The sequence below is a fragment of the Hyla sarda genome, chromosome 3, assembly GCF_029499605.1.
Source record: "Hyla sarda isolate aHylSar1 chromosome 3, aHylSar1.hap1, whole genome shotgun sequence".
NCBI classification, from domain to species: Eukaryota; Metazoa; Chordata; class Amphibia; order Anura; family Hylidae; genus Hyla; species Hyla sarda.
The window spans coordinates 310,044,243-310,065,548 of NC_079191.1; the positions used below are offsets into that span (position 1 = coordinate 310,044,243).

Consider the following 21,306-nt stretch of genomic DNA (forward strand, 5'->3'; position numbering starts at 1 on the left):
TTTAAATCAGATTTACTCATTCTGCAGACACAGACGACGAGACCTAACTCACGAAGCCCCCCCCATCACATTCTAGACACTCTCATAGGCTCTTCTCCCCGAAAGACCACAATCTCTGACTTGTATCCCATCATTAAAAAAAACTAGGGGTAATTCCCCAGCTGCTGGAGTCTGCCGGTGGCTGGGGGGACTACTTTAGTGTTTGTACTACTATCCCCATCATGGATCAGACTCTGTTCCATGATGGGGGTAGTGGTACAGGGGCTGAGGGACTGATCGCACCAGGTCTCACTTGTGACACCAGATCCGATCAGAAGTTATTAAGCAGGGGAGCGGGCGGCATGGTCTGCAACCTGTGATCACCGATGTATTTTACTTTCATTTTTAAATTCCCTGCGGGGAGCTCTGAATGGCCGGTACTGAGGAGCCATTCAGGGTTCCCTACGGGGTTTTTAAAAGCGATGTGGGGGGCAAGATATATAGCGCTATATATCTAGCCCCCCCAGCGCATTTATAAAGATATAACCCCCGCCAGCGCAAAAATATATAACCCCGCAGTATATATGTGACCCTCCCCCCGCCAGCACATTTCTAATGTAACCCCCACAGGCGCATTTATAATTGTATACCCCCCGCCAGCGCATTTATGTGACCCCCCGCCAACGCATTTATAATGTAACCCCCGTAGGCGCATTTGTCATTAATGCAGCGCTATCTGTGAAAAGCATTTTATGCGCAGAGCATCGCACCAGCCGCCGCCGGCGTGATGCCGCTGATAGAATTCTATTCATACATAGCGCTGCAGGGGCATATTATATAGAAGTGCTGTGGGGGCCAGATAATACTATATATCTGGCCCCCACAGCACTTCTATATAATATGCCCCTGCAGCACTATGTATGAATAGAATTCTATCAGCAGCATCAAGCTGGCGGCGGCTGGTGCGATGCTCTGCGCGTAAAATGCTTTTCACAGATAGCGCTGCATTAATGACAAATGCGCCAGTGGTAGGTCACATAAATACGCCGGCGAAGGGGTATATTTTGATAATTGCGCCGGCGGGGGTATATAATTATAAATGCGCCTGCGGGGGTTACATTATGAATGCGGGGGGTCACATATATATACTGCGGAGATATATATTTCTGCGCTGGTGGGGATGATATCTTTATAAATGCGCTGGGGGCTAGATATATAACGCTATATATCTTGCCCCCCACAGCGCTTCTAATATATTGTCCATTTTAAAAACCCTGCAGGGAGCCCTGAACGGCTCCTCAGTACCGGCCATTCAGAGCTCCGTGCGGGGAATTTAAAAATGAAAGTAAAATACATTGCTGATCGCAGGGTTGTGGACCATGCCGCCCACTCCCCTGCTTAATAACTTGATCGGTTGTCAGATGTGAGACCCCTCAGAGATCAATCCCTCAGCCCCTGTACTACTACCCCCATCATGGAACAGAGTCTGTTCCATGATGGGGTAGTAGTACAAGCACTAATGTAGCCTCCCCAGCCACCAACAGACTCCTGCAGCCAGAAACTAATACTACCACCATGGAAACCTGGATGCGGGAGTCTGTAGGTTGTTTATTTTTCATACTTAAAAAAAAATAAACGGATTAAAAAACTGTTAAAAACGGTTACCCGTTTGATCAGCCGTTTCTATCCGTTTTTTTTATCCGTTTTGTTTTTTAAACAGAATGGGGCAAACGGCCGTGTGAACGCACCCTAAGAGTAATACAATAGTAACGCCCACGAAGCGCGCATTTCTCATTTGAAACCTAGCTGACGTGACGTGACGGACTGCCCATCTCTATGACCACGCCCACCCAGTTTTGATACTAGACACTTCCGAGGCTGTCTGTAGAGCGCCGAGCATTCGGCGGAAATGACGTAGGTTGGGCATTGAGGAAATGCTGCGGATTGGTTGAGCTGTGAGAGGGTAAGTCAATGCGCATGTGCTGATAATAGTGGCGCCGGTGGAATGGCGTGAGGGGCGCTCGGCGAGCAGTGAGTGAGTGCAGGCTGGTCGCGGTCCGCAGGTAACGCTGTACTAGTGGCTTTCCAGCTGTCAGCGCCGGTATTGGTGCTGGTACTCGTACGGGTCTCCGCTCCTGTCCGGTTTCAGCTGTTCCTATGTTCAGAGTTATGGTGGGGGCAGACGCAGCGCTTCTCCTGGGTCAGAGGAAAGCACCGGGAGGAGTAGCGGTTCAGGGAGTGCATTAGCAGTGGTGCGGCCGAGTAGCCCCTAGTGTTCTGGGCTGTTGAATAGTTCTAGGTCCGTGTAATGTTATACAGTGCTCTCATATTCAGGGCTGACGTTCTGTGCACTTTACTTTAGGTTGACAAATTCCAGGTATAAGAGAATAATCTGCCCTGTCCTCTCCCGGTCCGGTGTTAAGCTCCGGTGTTTGAACACAATGCTGACGCCGGACATTGGCTGTGGTGTGTCGGGAATGTTATGGGAGGACACCACATCAGGAGAGGTAAACAGGTACCGGGGTGAACCATAGCGTTGGACTGGGAGAGGGGTGTATAGTGTGGTGTACCTTAAAGGGTAGCTCCCACCATCTTATATTTTTTTCTGTCCCTGCCTATTGCCAGTCTATCCCTAACCCCCTCCCTGCTTTTAATTTTAATCTTTACTATATTAAAAATGCTTTTTGTCTGCCTGGCAATGTGCTGACTACCAGGCGGACTTCCCCAGCAGGCACCATGTCACTGATGCCTGCTGGGGGGGACTTCTGCCCTTAGTTCATCTACACAGGGTGCCTCCAGCTGTTTCATCACTACAACTCCCAGCTTGCCCTGACATCTATTGGCTGTCAGGGCATGCTGGGAGTTGTAGTATTGAAACAGCTGGGGGCACCCTGTGTAGATAAACTATTAGTTACATGCGGCGCTAGCCCGTCCCCTCCGTCTTCCCCCCCCCCCCCCCCCCCCCCACGCCATACCCTGTTCCCTGTATCACAACCCCCATTGACAGGCAGGGAGCGAGCGCAGGCTGAATGAAAAAGGACCGATGCCCGGCTGCATTGGTCCTTTTTCAGGCGTGACGTCACGCCAGGCTGCAGCCGGCCACTAGGAGGGAGACCCCTAGTGGCCGGTTTTCAAATGTAAATTAAACAATTTTAATTAAAAAAAATAATAATAAAAGTATATTTGAGAGATGTTGTAGTACATAAGTACTACAACATATCAAAAAATAAAGTTGGTGACAGTGCCCATTTAAGTAAGGTTCTCAGGCAGAAACTCTCTTATGGTCTATTCACACGTACAGTATTCTGCGCAGATTTGATGCGCAGGATTTTGTGCAGTAGATTTCAATGTAAACTGAACACAGCTTGAAATCCTGCGCATCAAATCTGTGCAGAATACTGTACGTGTGAAGACATGTCAAAAGTATAGATTGCACTGGATCTTGCTTTTGAGACCCTTTGTGATCTTGAGTTACAGCTGGATGGATTCTTTAGATTCTAATGCAAAGAATAAATTGATAAGGGAGTAAAGAGCTTTGATGCACACTTCACAGGGTTATAACCCACAACCGCTTCTTGTCTCAGGAGTGAGACCCTGAGCAATCTAAATTTTTGACTTGTCTGAGCAGCATGTCAAGAATTTATTCAGATGGTAGTGATTCCTTGTGAACGTCTTTGCTGGGGATTCAGCCATATGTCTTATTACAAAAATCCAGACGTACGAGACAATGTAGTATTAAAGGGGATTTCTGACACTACTATAAAAAAAAGTGGTACAGGGCCCCAGACAGTCATATTTACTTCCCCTTGTCCTCTACAATGTCCATTCATGTCTGGTCCCCCAATCTTTTGTAGTCTTCCTGCTTCTGAGACAAAAGCTTGGTGCATGACCTGCCTGCTGGTGGTAGTAGTGTCCCATCTTGGTCAGTGACTGGTCCTGTGCCAGGCAGTTGTCTTAGAAGCAGTAAGAAGGCAGAGGATTAGGGAAGACATTGCCACCCCATTAGACTTCAATATCTGCTGCGCGGATTCTGCCAGAACATCGAGCAGGTTCAATGTTCTGGTCGAATTATTTAATTGGAAATTCTTCCCTGAAAATTCCAGTGTGAATGGTTTCTCCTGCATTTTACCTTCATGCATCAGAATTTCAATAGTATATTAGGAACCCTAATTTGTGAAATGGCAGATAATGTTTCATATAAAACATGAAAAACAATCAAATAGGTTGCTATGGACGGCAGCACCAAACAATTCTTCATAAAAATACATCTCACCCACTGCTGCCCAGAAAAGAATACATTGGCATACTGGGAATATATTAGGGCTGGGCGGTATGACCAAATGTGTGTATCACGGTATTTTTTAACTTTTTGCGTTTCCACGGTATATAACGGTATTTCCTCCCCCCCCAAATTATCAGCCCAGCGCTGCGCTGTCCCCAGCGGGGTAAATACTTGCAAGCACTGCCCTCCTCGTCGTCCTGTTTGTTGCGGCCACTGGCGCTGACACTCGATACTGTACGGTATCTCTTTGCCCGGGCTGCAAAAGGTAAAATAAACTAACACATGTTCCGACGTAGGCCTTACACTGGGGACTGGAACATCGGGCAGCCGTCAGCCTAACGCCAGCCGCAGCGATGTTCCACCTCGGCCGGTTATAGGCTAAGCCCACTGTCATGTAAGAAGCCGGCTTCTAACATGAGTGGGCTTAGCCTATCACCGGCTGAGGCGGAATATCGCTGCGGCCGGCGATAGGCTGACGGCTGTCCGACGTTCCCGTCCCCAGGAAGCAGATGAGGCCCGTACCGGACCAACGGGAGGTGAGTTAAAGTTTATTTTGTTTGTTTTTTTCCAGCCCGGGCATAGGGATACCGCACAGTATAGTGTCAGCCCCGGCGGCCCGCCACAAAACAGGAGGATGAGGAGGGCTGCGCTTGCGGGTGATATGTGAGTATTGAGGGGACAGCGCAGCGCTGGGCTGATAATTCATTTCCGAGGGTGAGGGGCCAAACTGGTATTGCGGTATGGGTTAAAATTCATATTGTGCAGCACAAAAATTACGGTATTCTGTATACCACCCAGCCCTAGGATATATTACACAGACAAGCAGTGATAATGCAGTAAGATCTACACTGTAATACTATGTACTATGTACCTAATCTAGAAAATGCTAGCCATGAAAGTTCCCTCAGTAGCAGACATTGGGGGAGATTTTTTTAAAACCTGGGCCGAGGAAAAGTTGACAAGTTTAAACCAAACAGATCGCTTCTGTTAAAATGAAGAGATCTGATTTGTTGCTATACAAATGGTCAACTTTTCCTCTCCACAGGTTTTTGATAACACTCCCATTGTTTCCTCTAACATAATTAGCTGTAGTTAATAATTTAAAATTATTTAATTACATAGGTACTAAAAGCAACCAAGTTGCCAGACAAAAAAAAAATACCCCTGTCCTGCAGCCATTTTCTTTTTAGAACACAATTGGTTTTTTACCACAATTTGCATATTACAGACCAAGGCAAAGTTTGTCTGTGAGTTGTCTGAAGGCTTTGAGATATGGTTGCTCTCATTTTATTCTGAAGTGATTTTCTTTATTTGTGCCAAATTTATCAAAGGACTTGCATCTTTATGATAAACATCAGTCAAATTCACAGCAAAAAATGCCACACAATAAATGTCCGCCTCTATGTATAGCTTTGTTTTGTCTTATGTTTTGTGTGTTTGTGCGTTTTGAAGCGCAGGGCATCCTAGTCGTTGGACCCCTGTATATAGGGGAGAAGTTGTTTTTTTGCTGGACTAGCCCTTTAATATGTCACAGCTCCAGACAGTGTGGGGGAGGATCAAGATTTTAAAGTTGATTAAAAAAACATTGATTAAAAAAGTCATTTAGCAAGAAGTGTCTGAAGTTCTCAGCCAAAAGATCTTTCATCAAGCAATCTTTTAGGAAACAATGTACCCAGAATGATTTTGTCCTTGGCCTCATGTCATTTATTATGTATGGCCAGTGTTAATACCTTTTTAAAAAGTACGAAAGTCTTTTTTCTAAACTAGCTCAGATGATAGTTCCGAACTACTCCTAACTCTTCTCCCACCCTTAAAAATGTTTTCTGAGCTTTAAAAACCTATTTCTTACCGGTTATCTTGCTCACATAGTACAAGCCCCAGGCTGGCGTGACATCACTGATGTCCGGCCTGCTAGGGGACCACTTCTGCCCTCGATTCAGGCCTCTATCTATATTCAGCGTTGCACTGAGCCTCAGCCGGCAGGCTCTCCTTCACAGGGGATGGAGCCTAGTGATGTGGTCATGTACTGTACAGGAGAGCAGCAGGTACAGTGCGGCCGGCAAGCTCTTTCACAGGAGACTGAGCCTAGTGAAGTGGCCATGTACAGGAGCGCAGCAGACACGTCACTCGCTTCTGCCGGTCTGACAGGCAGAGAGCTGCGCTGTGCTCGTCAGTGTCCCGGCTGCAGTATGAGTTCGGACCGAACTCTAGAAGAGACTTGCAAATGGGACATGTAGGGAGACTCCTAGCATGTGTTTTTTTATTTATTTATTTTTTCCGAAATTGAAAATACACATAGAAATATATATATATTTTTTTAAATACATGAAATTTGAAAGTTCTTTGGAATACAGTAATATACAAAATATCAAATTTTTTTTAATTTTTTTTTAATTTTTTTTGATGACAGGTACTCTTTAACAGCCTTTAGGGACTAAGATGTGTGGGATTTGTATTGGCAAAACAATTGTTTATCAATCTGGCACTCAACCGTTGTACAGCCATCAACCCAAACCAGTTTTGAACAAAAGTCAGTAAATTTACTGAAACCATCAAGTTGTCCTTTTAGATTGTCGACACATTAGTTTGCCTATGTTTGATTTTTATGTTTTTACATTTGCAGATTGGGCGAGCATTCAGGATGACTCGATGAAACCTGAAGGCCTGGAAACGTGAAAACAACTTTAGTTCAATTTGTTCCTTTGTGTGAAGTGTTAAGGAGAAGATGGATCAGAACAACAGTTTGCCCTCTTTCCAGGGCCTTGCATCCCCTCAGGTAAGTAATATATTAAAACAATCTCATTAAAATGAAACATATTCCACCAGTCTTATTGGTATCTTTGACCAGAAGTATAGCACAGTTTTTAGTGTTCCAGGTGACAATAAAATGTCCATTATAAGGCAGCAGAGTCTGTTTGAATTTAACATAATTTTTGTAAGCACTATAAACCATATAACTTGATTGTCACAACGTCTCACTGGCAATTTAATTCCTCTCTAGCAGAAATAAAATGTTTACACTTTGTCCACCATGACAGCCCACATGAGATGGTCCCATAGGACAGAATAGAAACAGGAAACAGAGGTTAAAAGCCCCCCCCCCCCCCCCCCAACACCTTTCCCAGTGTTTTCCTATTAGGCCCAGGTCAGAATGGGAGTCTCTTTTTGGTCTCCATATTTATTATAAATTTTTTTGTTTCCCGTGGGCTTGGGTTCGGTATACTTCATGTTTCACTTCCCTTTGTATGCCTAGTGGTCGTGGGGGTCCCGTTTCCCATACCTCCGGGAGTGTGAGTTACTGCGCTTCTGAGGGAGTTATAGGTACCTACACAGGGAAGGGAGTTTTTTTCTTCCTTCCCTGCTGCTCTAGGGAGCCCCATGCGTCGCGCAGGCCTTTCTTCGCCGTGTCCGGTCAGGGGGAGGCTGTTCGGGCGCTGCGTTCAGTGATTTGGCATGCTGTAGTGGCATCTGGCAGCACTTCCTGTCGGGTGGAGTGCGTGTGCAGCATCTTTTGCGGTCCGCAGGAAACTTGGATGTGAATTTTAGTTCTGGACAGCAGAAGTGCTGGGGAGCGGAAGTGACTCTTTAGGGCGCCAAAATTTGAAACTTACAAGGACATGGTAGGGCACCAGCGTCTTTTTTTTATTTTTTTTTTATTTTTCTATGCTGTGTTTCTACTCTAACCATGGACTCACAGGCTTCCTCCAGATCTGACTCTGCTGAGCAGTCTGTAACTTTGGTTCCTGTAAGTGATATATTTTCCTACATATGTTTTTGCTATATGGATTGAGGTTTTTTCCTCTCTTCCACAGGGAGACAAGGTACCATCTCAAAAACCTGAGTCTAAAATGTCATGTGCTCGGCTAAATTACCTGAGAATTATAACAATGCATTGCTAAAGTTGTGAAAGAGGAAAAACCGCTCATATCTGAGGATTTAAAATTGGCTATTTGCCAGGAAATTCATAGTTAGTACGGTCGAAAAAAGACATATGTCCAAGCATCTCTTGCGAATTTCAATCCTTTACTGAGCCCTAACTTGTCTGGGCTTTCAGCAGTTTCCTCATTAGATAATGTCTTCTGCTGATGTAAACATATTGTCTAGTTAAAGGGGAACTCCGGTGGAATTTTTATTTATTTATTTATTTATTTTACAAATCAACTGGTGCCAGAAAGTTAAACAGATTTGTAAATTAGTGTGAATTCGGGTAGAAAACAGACATGGTGGACATCTACAATCTTGTATAATGATCTGATTGCTTCTCAGCGTAATATCAAAAACTAACAGGTTGTTAGTATACATTTTTGATCAAAAAGTACAAGCCCACTCGCCACGTCAAGGCCACCTATTTAGAGTGGGTCACTAACGTCCCTAGCATAAAATGGCGTAGCACTGGGTGGCGACCACCACCGCCGCGACTTCAGTGCCCACGGGGGGGAAACGACCCACTGGCAGAGCGGCCCCAATGCCACTCAAGCCAGTCTATGGGTCGCACCTGCCCGCAAACACGGTGCCACGGCAGCAACGGACGCCTCACAGCACCACACCAGTGTGAACAAGGTGTAATAGCTCACTTACCATGCTCTTCCAGTCAGACTGGGAGGCTGCGGGGAGGTGCGACCCGTAGACTGATTTGAGTGGCATTGGGGCCGCTCTGCCGGTGGGTCGTTTCCCCTGTACCGCAAACCCACCCCCCACCCCCCCCCCCCCCCCCGCCCCGTGGGCGCTGGTGTCGCGGCAGTGGTGGTCGCCGCCCAGTGCTACGCCATTTTATGCTAGGGACGTTTGGGAGCCACTCTAAAAAGGTGGCCTTGACGTGGCGAGTGGGCTTGTACTTTTTGATCAAAAATGTATACTAACACCCTGTTAGTTATTGATATTATGCTGAGAAGCAATCAGATCATTATACAAGATTGTAGATGTGCACCATGTCTGTTTTCTACCCGAATTCACAGATTTGTAAATTACTTCTATTTAAAAATCTTAACCCTTCTAGTACTTATCAGCTGCTGTATACTACAGAGAAATTTGTGAATTTATTTTCTGCCTGACAACAGTGCTCTCTGCTGACGCCTCTGTCCGTGTCAGGAACTGTCAGGTTAGAAGCAAATCCCCATAGAAACCCTCCTGTTCTGGACAGTCCTGACACGGACAGAGGTGTCAGCAGAGAGCACTGTTGTCAGGCAGAAAAGAATTTCACAAATTTCTCTGTAGTATATCTGTAGTATACAGCAGCTAAGTACTAGAAGGGTTAAGATTTTTAAATAGAAGTAATTTACAAATCTGTTTAACTTTCTGGCACCAGTTGATTTGTCAAAAAAAATAAATTCAACCGGAGTTCCCCTTTAACCTCCTGCTACAGCTTATACAGTATGTTCATTGCCAACTAGTGTTTCTTCTGCAACATATGTGTGGTAACTTCTCAGAAATTCACCTCTGTCTATGCTCATCCTGCAAAGAGAGCCAAATTAATTGAAGTTTTTGATTCAGAAAAGGATGACCTTGTTTCCAAATCAGATATAGAGGTGGTGGAAGAGTGAAATTGCATCTGTTCCCTCTAGTAGAGAGAAAGTGAAATTTTTCTTCTCTGCAGAAGATACTGATACCCTGGTTAAGATGGTCAGGGATGTCATGGGCTTTTAGGTTGAAAAGCCTAGATCTATCCAGGATGAGATGTTTGGTGGTCTGAGACCTGCTAAAAAAAAATTGTTTCCTATTGATGAAAATGTAAGAAGTTTTTAATTCTTGATGAATGGCGTGACCCTGAGGAAATTGCAAGTTGCCAAAGAGATTAAAAACGGATTGCCTTTTGATGAAAAAGTGTACTGACATTCCTAAGGTGGATGTTCAGCTGTCTAAAGTAGTCAAGAAGATAGCCCTCCCCTTTGAGGATTCTTCTCAGCTGAAAGATCCCATGGATCATAAAATGGACGGTCTTTTACATAAAATTTTGCAGACCTCAACAGCAATCTTAAATCCTAATATTGCTGCTACTAGTGTGGCCAGGGCTCTCTTTGACTTTTCTAACTAGAAGAGCATATTGAGAATAGAACTCCTAGAAAAGATTTATTAGCTTCTATTCCTATGCTAAAACTAGCTTCTGGTTTCCTGGCGGATGCCTCAGCCAAGTCAGTCAGAATGGCAGAAAAAGCCACCGCTTTATCCAATTCCTCTAGAAGGCCTTTATGGCTAAAGTTTTGGAAAGGGGATTCAACTTCAAAATCTAAGCTTTGCTCTATTCCTTGTATGGGTAAATCTGTGTTTGGGCCTGTCCTGGATAATATCCTGGAAAAAGGCTGCTACTAAGTTTTCTTTTGGAAAAACCTAAGAATATTTTTTATTCCCAGGGGACTAGAGCAAATGGCTACAGAGGTAAAGGAAAGTCAGGTAGATGGAGCTACCCCAAAGGGGGAAAAGGTAAGAAGTTCCTCCGTAACCCCAGTGAAAGCGCCAAGAAACAATGAGGTTTGGTCAGTGGGAGGAAGACTGTGACTTTGTTCCTCAATGGGAGTCTATAACATCAAATCCCTGCATCCTAAATCTTCTAAGATTTGGATACAAGATAGTTTTCCTCCCTACCACCTCAAAAGTTTCTAGTCTCGAGCCTAGAGGGGCTGAAGAATTTGCTTCAGTTTGGAGCCATTACTCAGGTTCCCTCTTCAGAAAAACATCGGGGACATTACTCATCCCTCTTCCTGGTCCCGAAACCCAATGGGTCTTTCAGGACTATAATAAATCTGAAGTTCCTCAACAAATTCATAGTATAAAAGAGATGCAAAATGGAATCAACAAAAACTGTGATTCCCATTATATCTCCCAATGCTGTCATGGTTACCCTTGATTTAAGACTCCTCCTATTACCATGTACCAATCCACCCAGACCATCAACCGTATCTATGGTTTGCGATCAAAGTGGGAGATCAAGTTTTCTATTACCAGTTTGTGGCCCTTCCATTCGGCATCTCATCTGCCCCAAGACGGTTCATAAAAATAATGGTGAAGGTGGTAGCTCATCTCAGACTACAGAATATAATCCTAGTTCCTTACCTGGACGACCTTCTGTTCACAGCATCTTCAAAACAACTTCTGTCCCATTTAAAACAGGTGATCCAGTGCCTTCAGAATCTGGGATGGATTGTCAACCTAGAGAAACCAGACCTTCATCCAAACCACAGGAAAATTTTTCTAGGGATGTTGCTGGACTCTGTGAAGAAATCTACTTTTCTTCCTCCGGAGAAGATAACACTAAATCGGTCAAAACTAAAGAAATAAAAGAAAAAAAAAAAAAACTGGTATCTGTAAGGGAAGCCATGTCAGTATTGGGCACAATGACATCCAGGATTCCTGCAGTCAGGTGGGCTCAGTTCCATTCAAGACACTCTCTCCGGAAAAAGCCCAGCACAACAGACTCTCACGCATGCACACTTCCCGGTTACAACTCCAGTACACTTCCATGCACACTTCCCTAACTACAACTCCAGTAGGAAAGCCCTCCCCCACCGCTGCAATATTGAGTTGGAGGCCCTTCACATCCACATCAGTAGCTCTACCCGGCATAAAACCCGTTTTGTCAGGATGAACGATAGAAGATATAACCTCACGTAGACAAGTAGCCAGTACTCTAGCCAGGATTTTAATATCAACATTTAAAAGGGAGATAGGTCTAGAAGAGTCAGGCAGCAACGGATCCTTTCCAGGTTTGTGAAGTACTACGATCAATGCCTCCCTCATAGAATCTGGAAGAGACTCAACAACCGTCAAATGGAATAATTTAAGGAGTACAGGGGCCCAGGCGCTCCTCGTTCATCCTATACCAATCATCCCATCTAGACCCAGGGTTTTTCCATGGCCGAAGCTCACGAATAGCCTGCTCTACCTCCTCAACCCCAAAGCGGGAATCCATAGCCTCCACCTGAGCGCAACTAAGCTTGGGAAGGGATAGCTCCTGCAAGAAACACAATTTCCCCCTGACAGGACCAAGAAGGGGCAAAATACAAGGATAAGTAGAAGTCCCGAAAAGCATCATTAATCAACTGGGGGTCTGACACCACAGAACCATCCCCACCCCTAATACAAGGGATAGAGGCAGCAGGATGACAAGCCCTCGCTAAATAGGCCAACAGCTTCCTATTATTGTCCCCAAACTCAGAGCAGCTTCCCTATCCGGCAACCTCAACTGGACTCTATCCTTCTGAACCACGAACAAAGACCTCTGAGCCTTGGCCCAGGCCCTTTCATTATCAGGAGAGGGATCTCTGTTTCCTCCAAAATGCTCACCTTCTGCAGCAACTTACACTCAATAGCTGATCTAATTTTACGTTGGCCCGCTATAAAGGCACCCCTAATCGTGGCCTTGTACGCATACCATTGAATTAAAGGGTCAGGATAAGAAGCATTATGCTCCCAGTACTCAATATGGGCAACCCCCAGACCCTCCACAACAGCCTCAGCCTGTAACAGCCAGGGTGCATGCGCCAAGACGGGGACTAGGACCCAAGTTGAAAACTACCAGTACCGCAGAGTGATCTGAGATCCCCCTAGGGGTGTAGGAAATCTCTTGCCGCCTGGTCAAGATCCCCGGACGCCAGAGCAAAGTCAATCCCAGAGGACCTATTGGCTGAAGAGTAAAAGGAAAAAGATGCATTTGGGTACTTCCATCTCCTGTCAGACCCAACGCCAGTCGCCAAGTGTTAGAGGAGGAGCCAGGGTCAGCAGCAGTGGTGCGGTCGAGTACAGGATCAGGAGCTACATTGAAATCTCCTATAAAGGACAGGGTAAGAAGGAAAAGACAGCAATTTGTTAGTAATCAACTCCAACACAGATACCTGAAATGGAGGGGGCACATAAACTGAGACAAGGACAAAGGAGAAGGAACCCATGCAACAGTGCAATATTATAAACTTTCAAAAAATGGTCACAGGCTGTCTGTGTTAATTACGAAGTCCTTGCCGCTGGTTGATTCCCAAACACCCCTAGCATAATTAGAAAAGGAACATGCTGGGCTGCACTTTCTATGAAGTCAGCGAGAACTATATAGACGTTTCAGGGTAAGAACCTTCTGGCCTGGAATATGGGTTTCCTGTAAACAGATAATGAGGAGGCTGACGTTTTACAAAGTCCAGACACAATGTTCTCTTAAACTTGGAATTAAGCCCCCGGACATTCCAACTAACAACCTTTTAGGGTCCCCATCACAAAAGATAACCCAAGAGACAAGCAGGAGGGGAGCAAGGGAGGACAGGGACCACACACAACCCACATAAAGACAGACAGGGCACAGACATTCCATATCGTCCATGCGGCTCAAAACTCCCGTAACCTGTTGCTGTAGAGAAGAAACTTGCTCTGGCAAAGGATGGACAGTATCCTCCAGCGTATAGACTCTGCGTTCCACCTCTTCAGTGCGCTCACGTAGCTTTTGGGTCTCATGTCGCAGAATCACAAACTCCTGCCGCAGTTCATCTACTTTAGTCACCATTAATGGTTTGACAGCAGGTAAAGGCAGCCAATAGCTCTGAGAACTGGTGGTCCATAGCTGTAGCATCATAGACAGGCCTTTCAGGGGACTGTTGCTGCTGGGGAGTCTGAGACCCCTCAAACAATGACAGAGGCGGATCATGGAAAGTGCCCCCAGGAAGGTCCCGAAGTCTGGAGAACTGGCTTAGCACTTTCGCTGCTTGCGCAGAAACTTTGGTAGCAAGTGGGGTCTGAGCACCATGATCCCACTGAAAAGGGCCACAGGAACGGAAGGACCATCATCAGAGGAGTCCTCCTCATCAGAGGTCGGCCGCAAGGCCTCAGCATGTTTTGGATTTCATACTCCTATGACTATGGCAGGGCCACACAGAGAGCAGGTAGAAAGGCACCAGAAACAGTCCAAGGAAAGCGGATCACCTCCGTAGAGATAGCAGTCCCGAGGCAACACAAGACTCAGAGCAGGGCAACAAAGAGAGCAGGTAGAAAGGCACCAGGTATATAGAGCAGGCCGGGGGAGGCACCCCAGGGGATTCGGCAGTCCACAGTAGGCAGCGGAGGCACCGGAAGTCCCAGCAGGTCAGGGCCACACAGAGCAGGTAGAGAAGCTCTAGTTATATATGGAAGGCAGTAGGTGGCATTTCATGAGGGTCAGGCAGTCCAGAGTACAGGGAGAACACCACATGTCCCAGCAGGGCAGGTCCCAACAGTGGGCCTGCCTCCAGCACGCAATTCAGCGAAGATAGACGAGGATCTTCAGAGGGACTGGGTGCCAGACAGAAGGTATGTGTATTGGTCTCTTGTTCACCCACACTATAACCCGGTGTATTGGGTTTAGTGTGGGTGAACAGGATGACAATTTTCCTTTAAACAAAAACTTTTGACACCATGTAGAGGCATTTCAAAATTTTTTTGATCGTTCGAGTGTTAAAGGTGTACTCCGGTGGAAAACTTTGTTTTTTAAATCAACTGGTGCCAGAAAGTTAAAGATTTGTAAATTTACTTCTATTAAAAAATCTTAATCCTTCCAGTACTTATTAGCTGCTGAATACTACAGAGGAAATTTCTTTTTGGAACACAGTGCTCTCTGCTGACATCACGAGCACATTGCTCTCTGCTGACATCTCTGTCCATTTTAGGAATTATTCAGAGCAGCATATGTTTGCTATGGGGAATTTTCTTCTACTCCTGTACAGTTCTTAAAATAGACAGATGTCAGCAGAGAGCTCTGTGTTACAAAATGTCGTCTGTAGTATTCAGCAGCTAATAAGTACTGAAAGGATAGATTTTTAATAGAACTAATTTACAAATCTGTTTAAAGGGGTTCTCCGGTGCTTCAACATCTTATCCCCTATCCAAAGGATAGGGGTTAAGATGCCTGATCGCGGGAGTCCCGCTGCTGGGGACCCCGCTGCTGGGGACCCCCGGGATCATGCACGCGGCACCCCGTTTGTAATCAGTCCCCGGAGCGTGTTCGCTCCAGGACTGATTACCGGCGACTAAAGGGCGGGCGGCGTGACGTCACGCTCCGCCCCTCAATGCAAGCGCGATGTCACACGGGGGCGGAGGCGTGACGTCATGCCGCCCTGTAGTCGCCGGTAATCAGTCCCGAAGCGAAAATGCTCCGGGGACTGATTACAAACAGGGTGCTGCGTGTATGATCCCGGGGGTCCCCAGCAGCGGGACTCCTGCGATCAGGCATCTTATCCCCTATCCTTTGGATAGGAGATAAGATGTTTAAGCACCGGAGAACCCCTTTAACTTTCTAGCACCAGTTGATTTAAAAAAAAAAAAAAAATGAATTCCCCTTTAAGATGTGGCTGGCTAAAAGAGCGCATGCTCAGCAAGACAAACTTAATGTCTATGGGAATGTCTTGGTCTACCACACTTTTCTCCCCACTCTAACACTCAGACCTTGACTGATCAAAACTTTTGACATGTTTCAAAAACATGATAAAGGAGTTATCTAAGCTAAAACTTTTAACCCCCGCTGTGCCCGGGCTGTAAAACTATACATAATAACCTTTGCCTGCCTACGATCCCCCGTTGTTCCGATATCGCCGTCCCGGTCTCTTCCACTTCCTGCGGGTCAGTGACTTCACTCTGGGCTCAGCTTATCAGCGGCCGCGACGGGACATTGCTGCGGCTGCTGATAGGCTGAGCGCAGAGTGAAGTCACCAACCCGCAGGAAGTAGAAGGGACCGGAGAACGGGACGGCGATATCGGAACAACGGGGGATCGTAGGCAGGTAAGTGAGAGGTTATGTATAGTTTTACAGCCCGGGCACAGCGGGGGTTAAAAGTTTTAGCTTAGAGATCTCCTTGAAGTTGTTTTTAAAACGACAGGTACACTAAAAAAAACTAAACAAAAACCTTTTTGACATGTTGCCCAGATATGTCACAAGTTTTAATCGCGTCTTAATGGCTTGCATAGACTTACCGTATATACTCGAGTATAAGCCGACCCGAGTATAAGCCGAGGCCCCTAATTTCAACCCAAAATCCCAGGAAAAGTTATTGACTCGAGTATAAGCCTAGGGTGGGAAATACATCATCCCCCCCCCCGTCATTAACATCATCATCATCACCCTGTCATCATCCAGACCCTCATCATCATCACCTGTCATCATCCCCTTGTCATCATCCCACACCCCCCCTTGTCATCATCCCACACACCCCCCTTAATCATCCCCTTGTCATTATCCCACACCCCCCTTCATCATCCCCTTGTCATCATCCCACACCCCCCCTTCATCATCCCCTTGTCATCATCCGCCCTCAGTGGTCTTCAACCTGCGGACCTCCAGAGGTTTAAAAACTGCAACTCCCAGCAAGCCCGGGCAGCCATCGGCTGTCCGGGCTTGCTGGGAGTTGTAGTTTTGAAACCTCTGGAGGTCCGTAGGTTGAAGACCACTGCGGCCTTCGAAATCATCCAGCCCCCTCTCACCCCCTTTAGTTCTGTACAGTACTCACCTCCGCGCTGGTCAGGTGCTGCAGGACTGTCCGGTGGGGAGGTCGTCCGGTGGGATAGTGGTTCCGGGCTGCTATCTTCACCGGGGGCGCCTTGACAATGACGCAGAAGTATGTTGGTAATGAACGTACCTCTGCGTCGTCGTCAAGGCAACGTGACTATTCTGGGGCCGGGCCCGAAGCGCTTAGAAGATGCCTCCCCGGTGAAGATAGCAGCCCGGAACCACTATCCCACCGGACGACCTCCTCTCCGGACAGTGCTGCAGCACCGGATCAGCGCCGAGCGGAGGCGAGTACTGTACAGAACTAAAGGGGGTGAGAGGGGGCTGGATGATGTCGAAGGCCGCAGTGGTCTTCAACCTGCGGACCTCCAGAGGTTTCAAAACTACAACTCCCAGCAAGCCCGGACAGCCGATGGCTGCCCGGGCTTGCTGGGAGTTGTAGTTTTGAAACCTCTGGAGGTCCGCAGGTTGAAGACCACTGCGGGTGGAGAGTTCACTCGAGTATAAGCCGAGGGGGGTGTTTTCAGCACGAAAAATCGTGCTGAAAAACTCGGCTTATACTCGAGTATATGCGGTATGTAGTAAATTTGAGTAGCCGTATTAGTCCGGTGATGCAGGTGCAAATCAAAAAAAATTTCTATTTCTTGTTATACCTTTTTTATTGGACTAACAGAATTTTGTAAAGACAAGTTTTCGGGATTCCGCCCTTTATAAAGTCCAAAGCAAATCTAAGCTCACAAGCAGAAGACACAGGTTACAATCTCGCAAATATGCAGGGGTGATGCAATGTGAGATTGTAACCTGTGTCGTCTTGTGAGCTTAGATTTGCTTTGGACTTGTCGCTACAAAATTCTGTTAGTCCAATAAAAAGGGTATTACAAGATACTGCAACATTTTGATTTGCATCTGCATAGACTGGCGCAAAGAAAAGGTCTGGTTTGATTGATAGCCAGGGAGTGATAACTTATAACTAGTGATCTCAGTTAGTCTCGAGAGTGTGATCAAAACTTTTGACTTTTGTCTAGGTAACATGATTATCCAATGATTGCACACCTTTAAAGACAACCTGTCAGGTCCCCTAACGCCTACAGCCTTCCCTAGTACTTTTTAGATAAAGTGCACATTTGGAGCTGTGCCCCAAAGCTTGCGCTCTCTCATGTCACTTGCGTTTGATTAACACACAGTGCCGGGTACATCATGCAAAGTGTGCCAATCAAGCAAAACATGTGCATGCTGTGCCCTTCATCTAAAAGTAACTGGAGAGAGCTTATAAGGAGTTAGGGTACCTGACAGGTTCTGTTTTGAAATTTTTTTTTTTTTTTTTTTTTACAAGTTTAGAAAGCAGAGGATTCTGGGAACTTTCTATTGTGTGATAGTTGATTTAGCTAGTCCATCTGTTTAGTTCAGTTAATCAGTTAACTGTGGACAAAACAGCTTGAACATGCTGATAAACAAAGTAGTGTTTTATTAGACACACTGAGACCTATACCCCGAATGTGGTTGTGTCCCATCCCGCCCCCCCCCCCCACCACCAGTGTCTGTAAATACATGTTTGGGTGGGTGTAATAAGTGTGCTAACTACTTGTTTTAGCTGGCTGACCTTTTCTATTACCTGTTGAAACTGAGTCTTTAACTTGAGTAATGGGGTTATCTAGGTTATGAGGGCCATGGCTGCTGAATGTGAAGAGCTACACCAATCGAACTATAAAAAATCTTTAGTTTTTCACTTAATAGTTCTTTTCTTTTTTTTTTTTTTATGTGCAGGGAGCAATGACTCCTGGAATACCCATCTTCAGTCCTATGATGCCATATGGAACTGGTTTGACTCCACAACCTGTACAAACAACCAACAGTTTGTCGATTCTTGAAGAACAACAAAGACAGCAGCAACAGCAGGCTCAGCAGTCCACATCCCAGCAAGGCACTCAGGGGTCAGGCCAAACCCCACAATTGTTTCACTCACAGACTCTAACTACAGCACCTCTACCGGGCAATACACCTCTTTATCCTTCCCCAATGACCCCCATGACTCCTATCACCCCGGCCACTCCTGCTTCAGAAAGCTCTGGGATTGTACCTCAGTTGCAGTAAGTACTGTTTGGATTTCTCTATCCTGAAAATAGATTGCTGAGTTAACTAATAGTACTGCACTTGTATACCTATACTTGGAATATATATGCTCTATTAGTGTTCCTCACTGTACTTACTTTAATTACATCAAAGTATGCTAAATTCTGTGCTTGTACAAAGCACTCCACCTATTAAAGCTGTATTCCGGACAGTCAGCGGTGTTTGGCATGAGTTATTGGTAATGCAGTGGCTGTATAGGCTCCCTGTGATGCAATTATAGGAAGCGGATCCATATTCATGACAGCAGGAGGCCTGTATTTGACCTCCATGGCTGCCATTACTGAGCTACAGGTTGTCTGCTAAAGGCAGGCAAAACCAGTGATGACTCATAGAATGGATAAATCAGAAAAACTACAGATCACGATGAGGGAAAAAAATTAGCATGTCAGTTTGACTCAAAGGTAAATGTAAAGAAAAGAAACCCCCAGCCTCCTCAAAAATGTTATTTTCTCGGTCGCTCTTCATTGGGGGACACCTTACTGATTGGTATATGCTCTTGCCACTATGAGGCGCTGACACTAGGAAAAAAGTCGGCTCCTCCATGGCAGGATATACCTGCCCACTGGAAGTGAGGTAACCAGTTTTAGCTAGTATCAGCAGGAGACAAGACACAGGTCTGGGAGCTCCAGACTGTGTTTTTTTTTTTTTTTTTCCCACTTTTTTAATTTTTTTTCTAGCATGGGGTATCTGGAGCATGGTGCTGCTTGATTTCCCCCCCCCCCCCCCCTGCGATCTATGGGCACAGTGCATTGCTGGAGGGGCCGTTAACCCCTCCTCGCTAACAACCAGTGCCTGGCGGCGTACCCTGGGTTTAGCACTTTCACTATGCCGTCCCCTCCTCACCTTTGTGCCGGGTCTGCTGTTTGAACCTGGCGGGGAGTGCGCTCCAGGGTGTTCAGCTGGCAGGAGTTGGGGGGGATCATGTCGGTCATAACGCCGCCCTTCTGAGTTCTGGTGCTTCACTGTGTGGGGGTATAGGTAGAACTGACCAAGCACGTCCTGTGGACCCTATCAGAATGACAGGGATCCATCTATGACGGGTTTCTATCCATGTCTCCCAGGAAAGGGTACGGTTATTTTGCCTGTATTCTTTTCGCCAGCACCTGGAGGTGTTCTTGGTCAACCAGGCTGTTATACGTGCGATTTCCGCCGCCATTGGTTTTTGATCTCCGGACTGCTGCGGACATAGCCAGGTTCCGTGGGATGGATGCTAGTCAGACAGTCCTTCGTCTATTGGGTCTTCAACACCACCAGATGGCCCGTTGGATGGGCCGCACTCCAGTTCCCCGCCTTTCGTGGGTGGTTGTATGGAGTGACCCTGTGCGCTCAGGAATCCTATTCCGGTTTGGCCAGACGGTGTTCCGCATGGCCTACTACGTCGGGTCACCTACCATACTCTTCCACACCGTGGACGGTGGTTCAGTTGGCCCACTGCCAATGTGTAGTTCCGAGTGGGTCTCCTCGGGTGGCTCTGTGGGCCTGTGCACCACATGCTGGTTTGTAGGGTTCCCTACTTTCCAGGTCCCTCTCTGCATGCCTGCTACTGTCTGAAGGCTGTTATTTCACTTCACAGTGTTTCTGTATGTTTCCTCTTTTCAGGATGACCTTCCGCAAAAGGGGGTCCTGGTGGGTACATGGGAACTTTTTCTACCTTTACAGTCCAATGGTGTCTGCATGATTCCTGCTCCACATACACTCTTCTTCTCTTAATTCTGAACCTGCAGTCTTGGGTGTGGCACCATTAGGGGATAAGGTGTGGATTTTTTTTGCAGGGTCTTTCTCAACCACAGCAGCATCACTCTGTACCCTTCCTAAGGTTGCAATGTTGGGCTGATAGAGGCATACCTCCCTTCCTGCAGGGCCTTTTGGATGTCTGCGGTTTCTTTCGTGTCTGCAGTCTTGGTACCCCACTACCAATGTCTGTGCCCCTCCATATGATAAGGCCACTCTGTCGGTGTAGAGCAGTGGTCCCCTAACTGTGGCCCTCCAGATGTTGCAAAACTACAACTCCCGGAATTGTAGTTTTGCAATATCTGGAGGGCCAAAGTTTGGGGACCACTGGTGTAGAGCCTACCTTTCCTTATCAGTGGGGCATGCCTCGGGGCTTCCAGGCAATTTTTTTTCCTCAGTTCTCTGGCATGGTTGCTGTTGGGGTGAAAGTCAGTTCTGCCCCTCCTTATACCTTCATGTACCTCCTGGAGTTTCTGTCCAGGGTGGCTGGGGCACCTACTCTGTTGCCTTAATCGTCGTCCGGACTGTATCCCCATATGTCTTGTATTTTTGCACAGCTCCAGTGTGCAGGATTCCTATTCCCCTGGGGACACGAGGTGGCTCCTCCATGCAGCGATGGGATGTCTTTTTGGCTTGGGGGCTACGTCCTCCCAGTTCTGGTCCCTTGGCTGTGGGGCAGCATTTCCCTGCTCCTACTGTGTCTGGCACACCTGCCACTCTGCTTCCACAGGGGGTACGG

At 46.6% G+C, this 21,306-nt stretch overlaps 1 protein-coding gene across 3 annotated transcripts in view; it reads left to right on the plus strand.

The window, feature by feature from the left end:
- Positions 1–1,790: 1,790 nt before the first annotated feature.
- Positions 1,791–21,306, plus strand: part of TBP (TATA-box binding protein) — a 54,834-nt gene continuing 35,318 nt past the window's right edge. Inside the window, exons 1-4 of one of the 3 annotated variants that reach the window (XM_056567034.1) lie at positions 1,974–2,042; positions 6,672–6,791; positions 6,885–7,037; positions 18,471–18,793. In XM_056567034.1, coding sequence (XP_056423009.1) covers positions 6,987–7,037; positions 18,471–18,793 — 374 coding nt within the window. In that variant the 5' untranslated portion in view covers positions 1,974–2,042; positions 6,672–6,791; positions 6,885–6,986. The other 2 variants (XM_056567033.1, XM_056567032.1) reach the window with 2 other exon arrangements.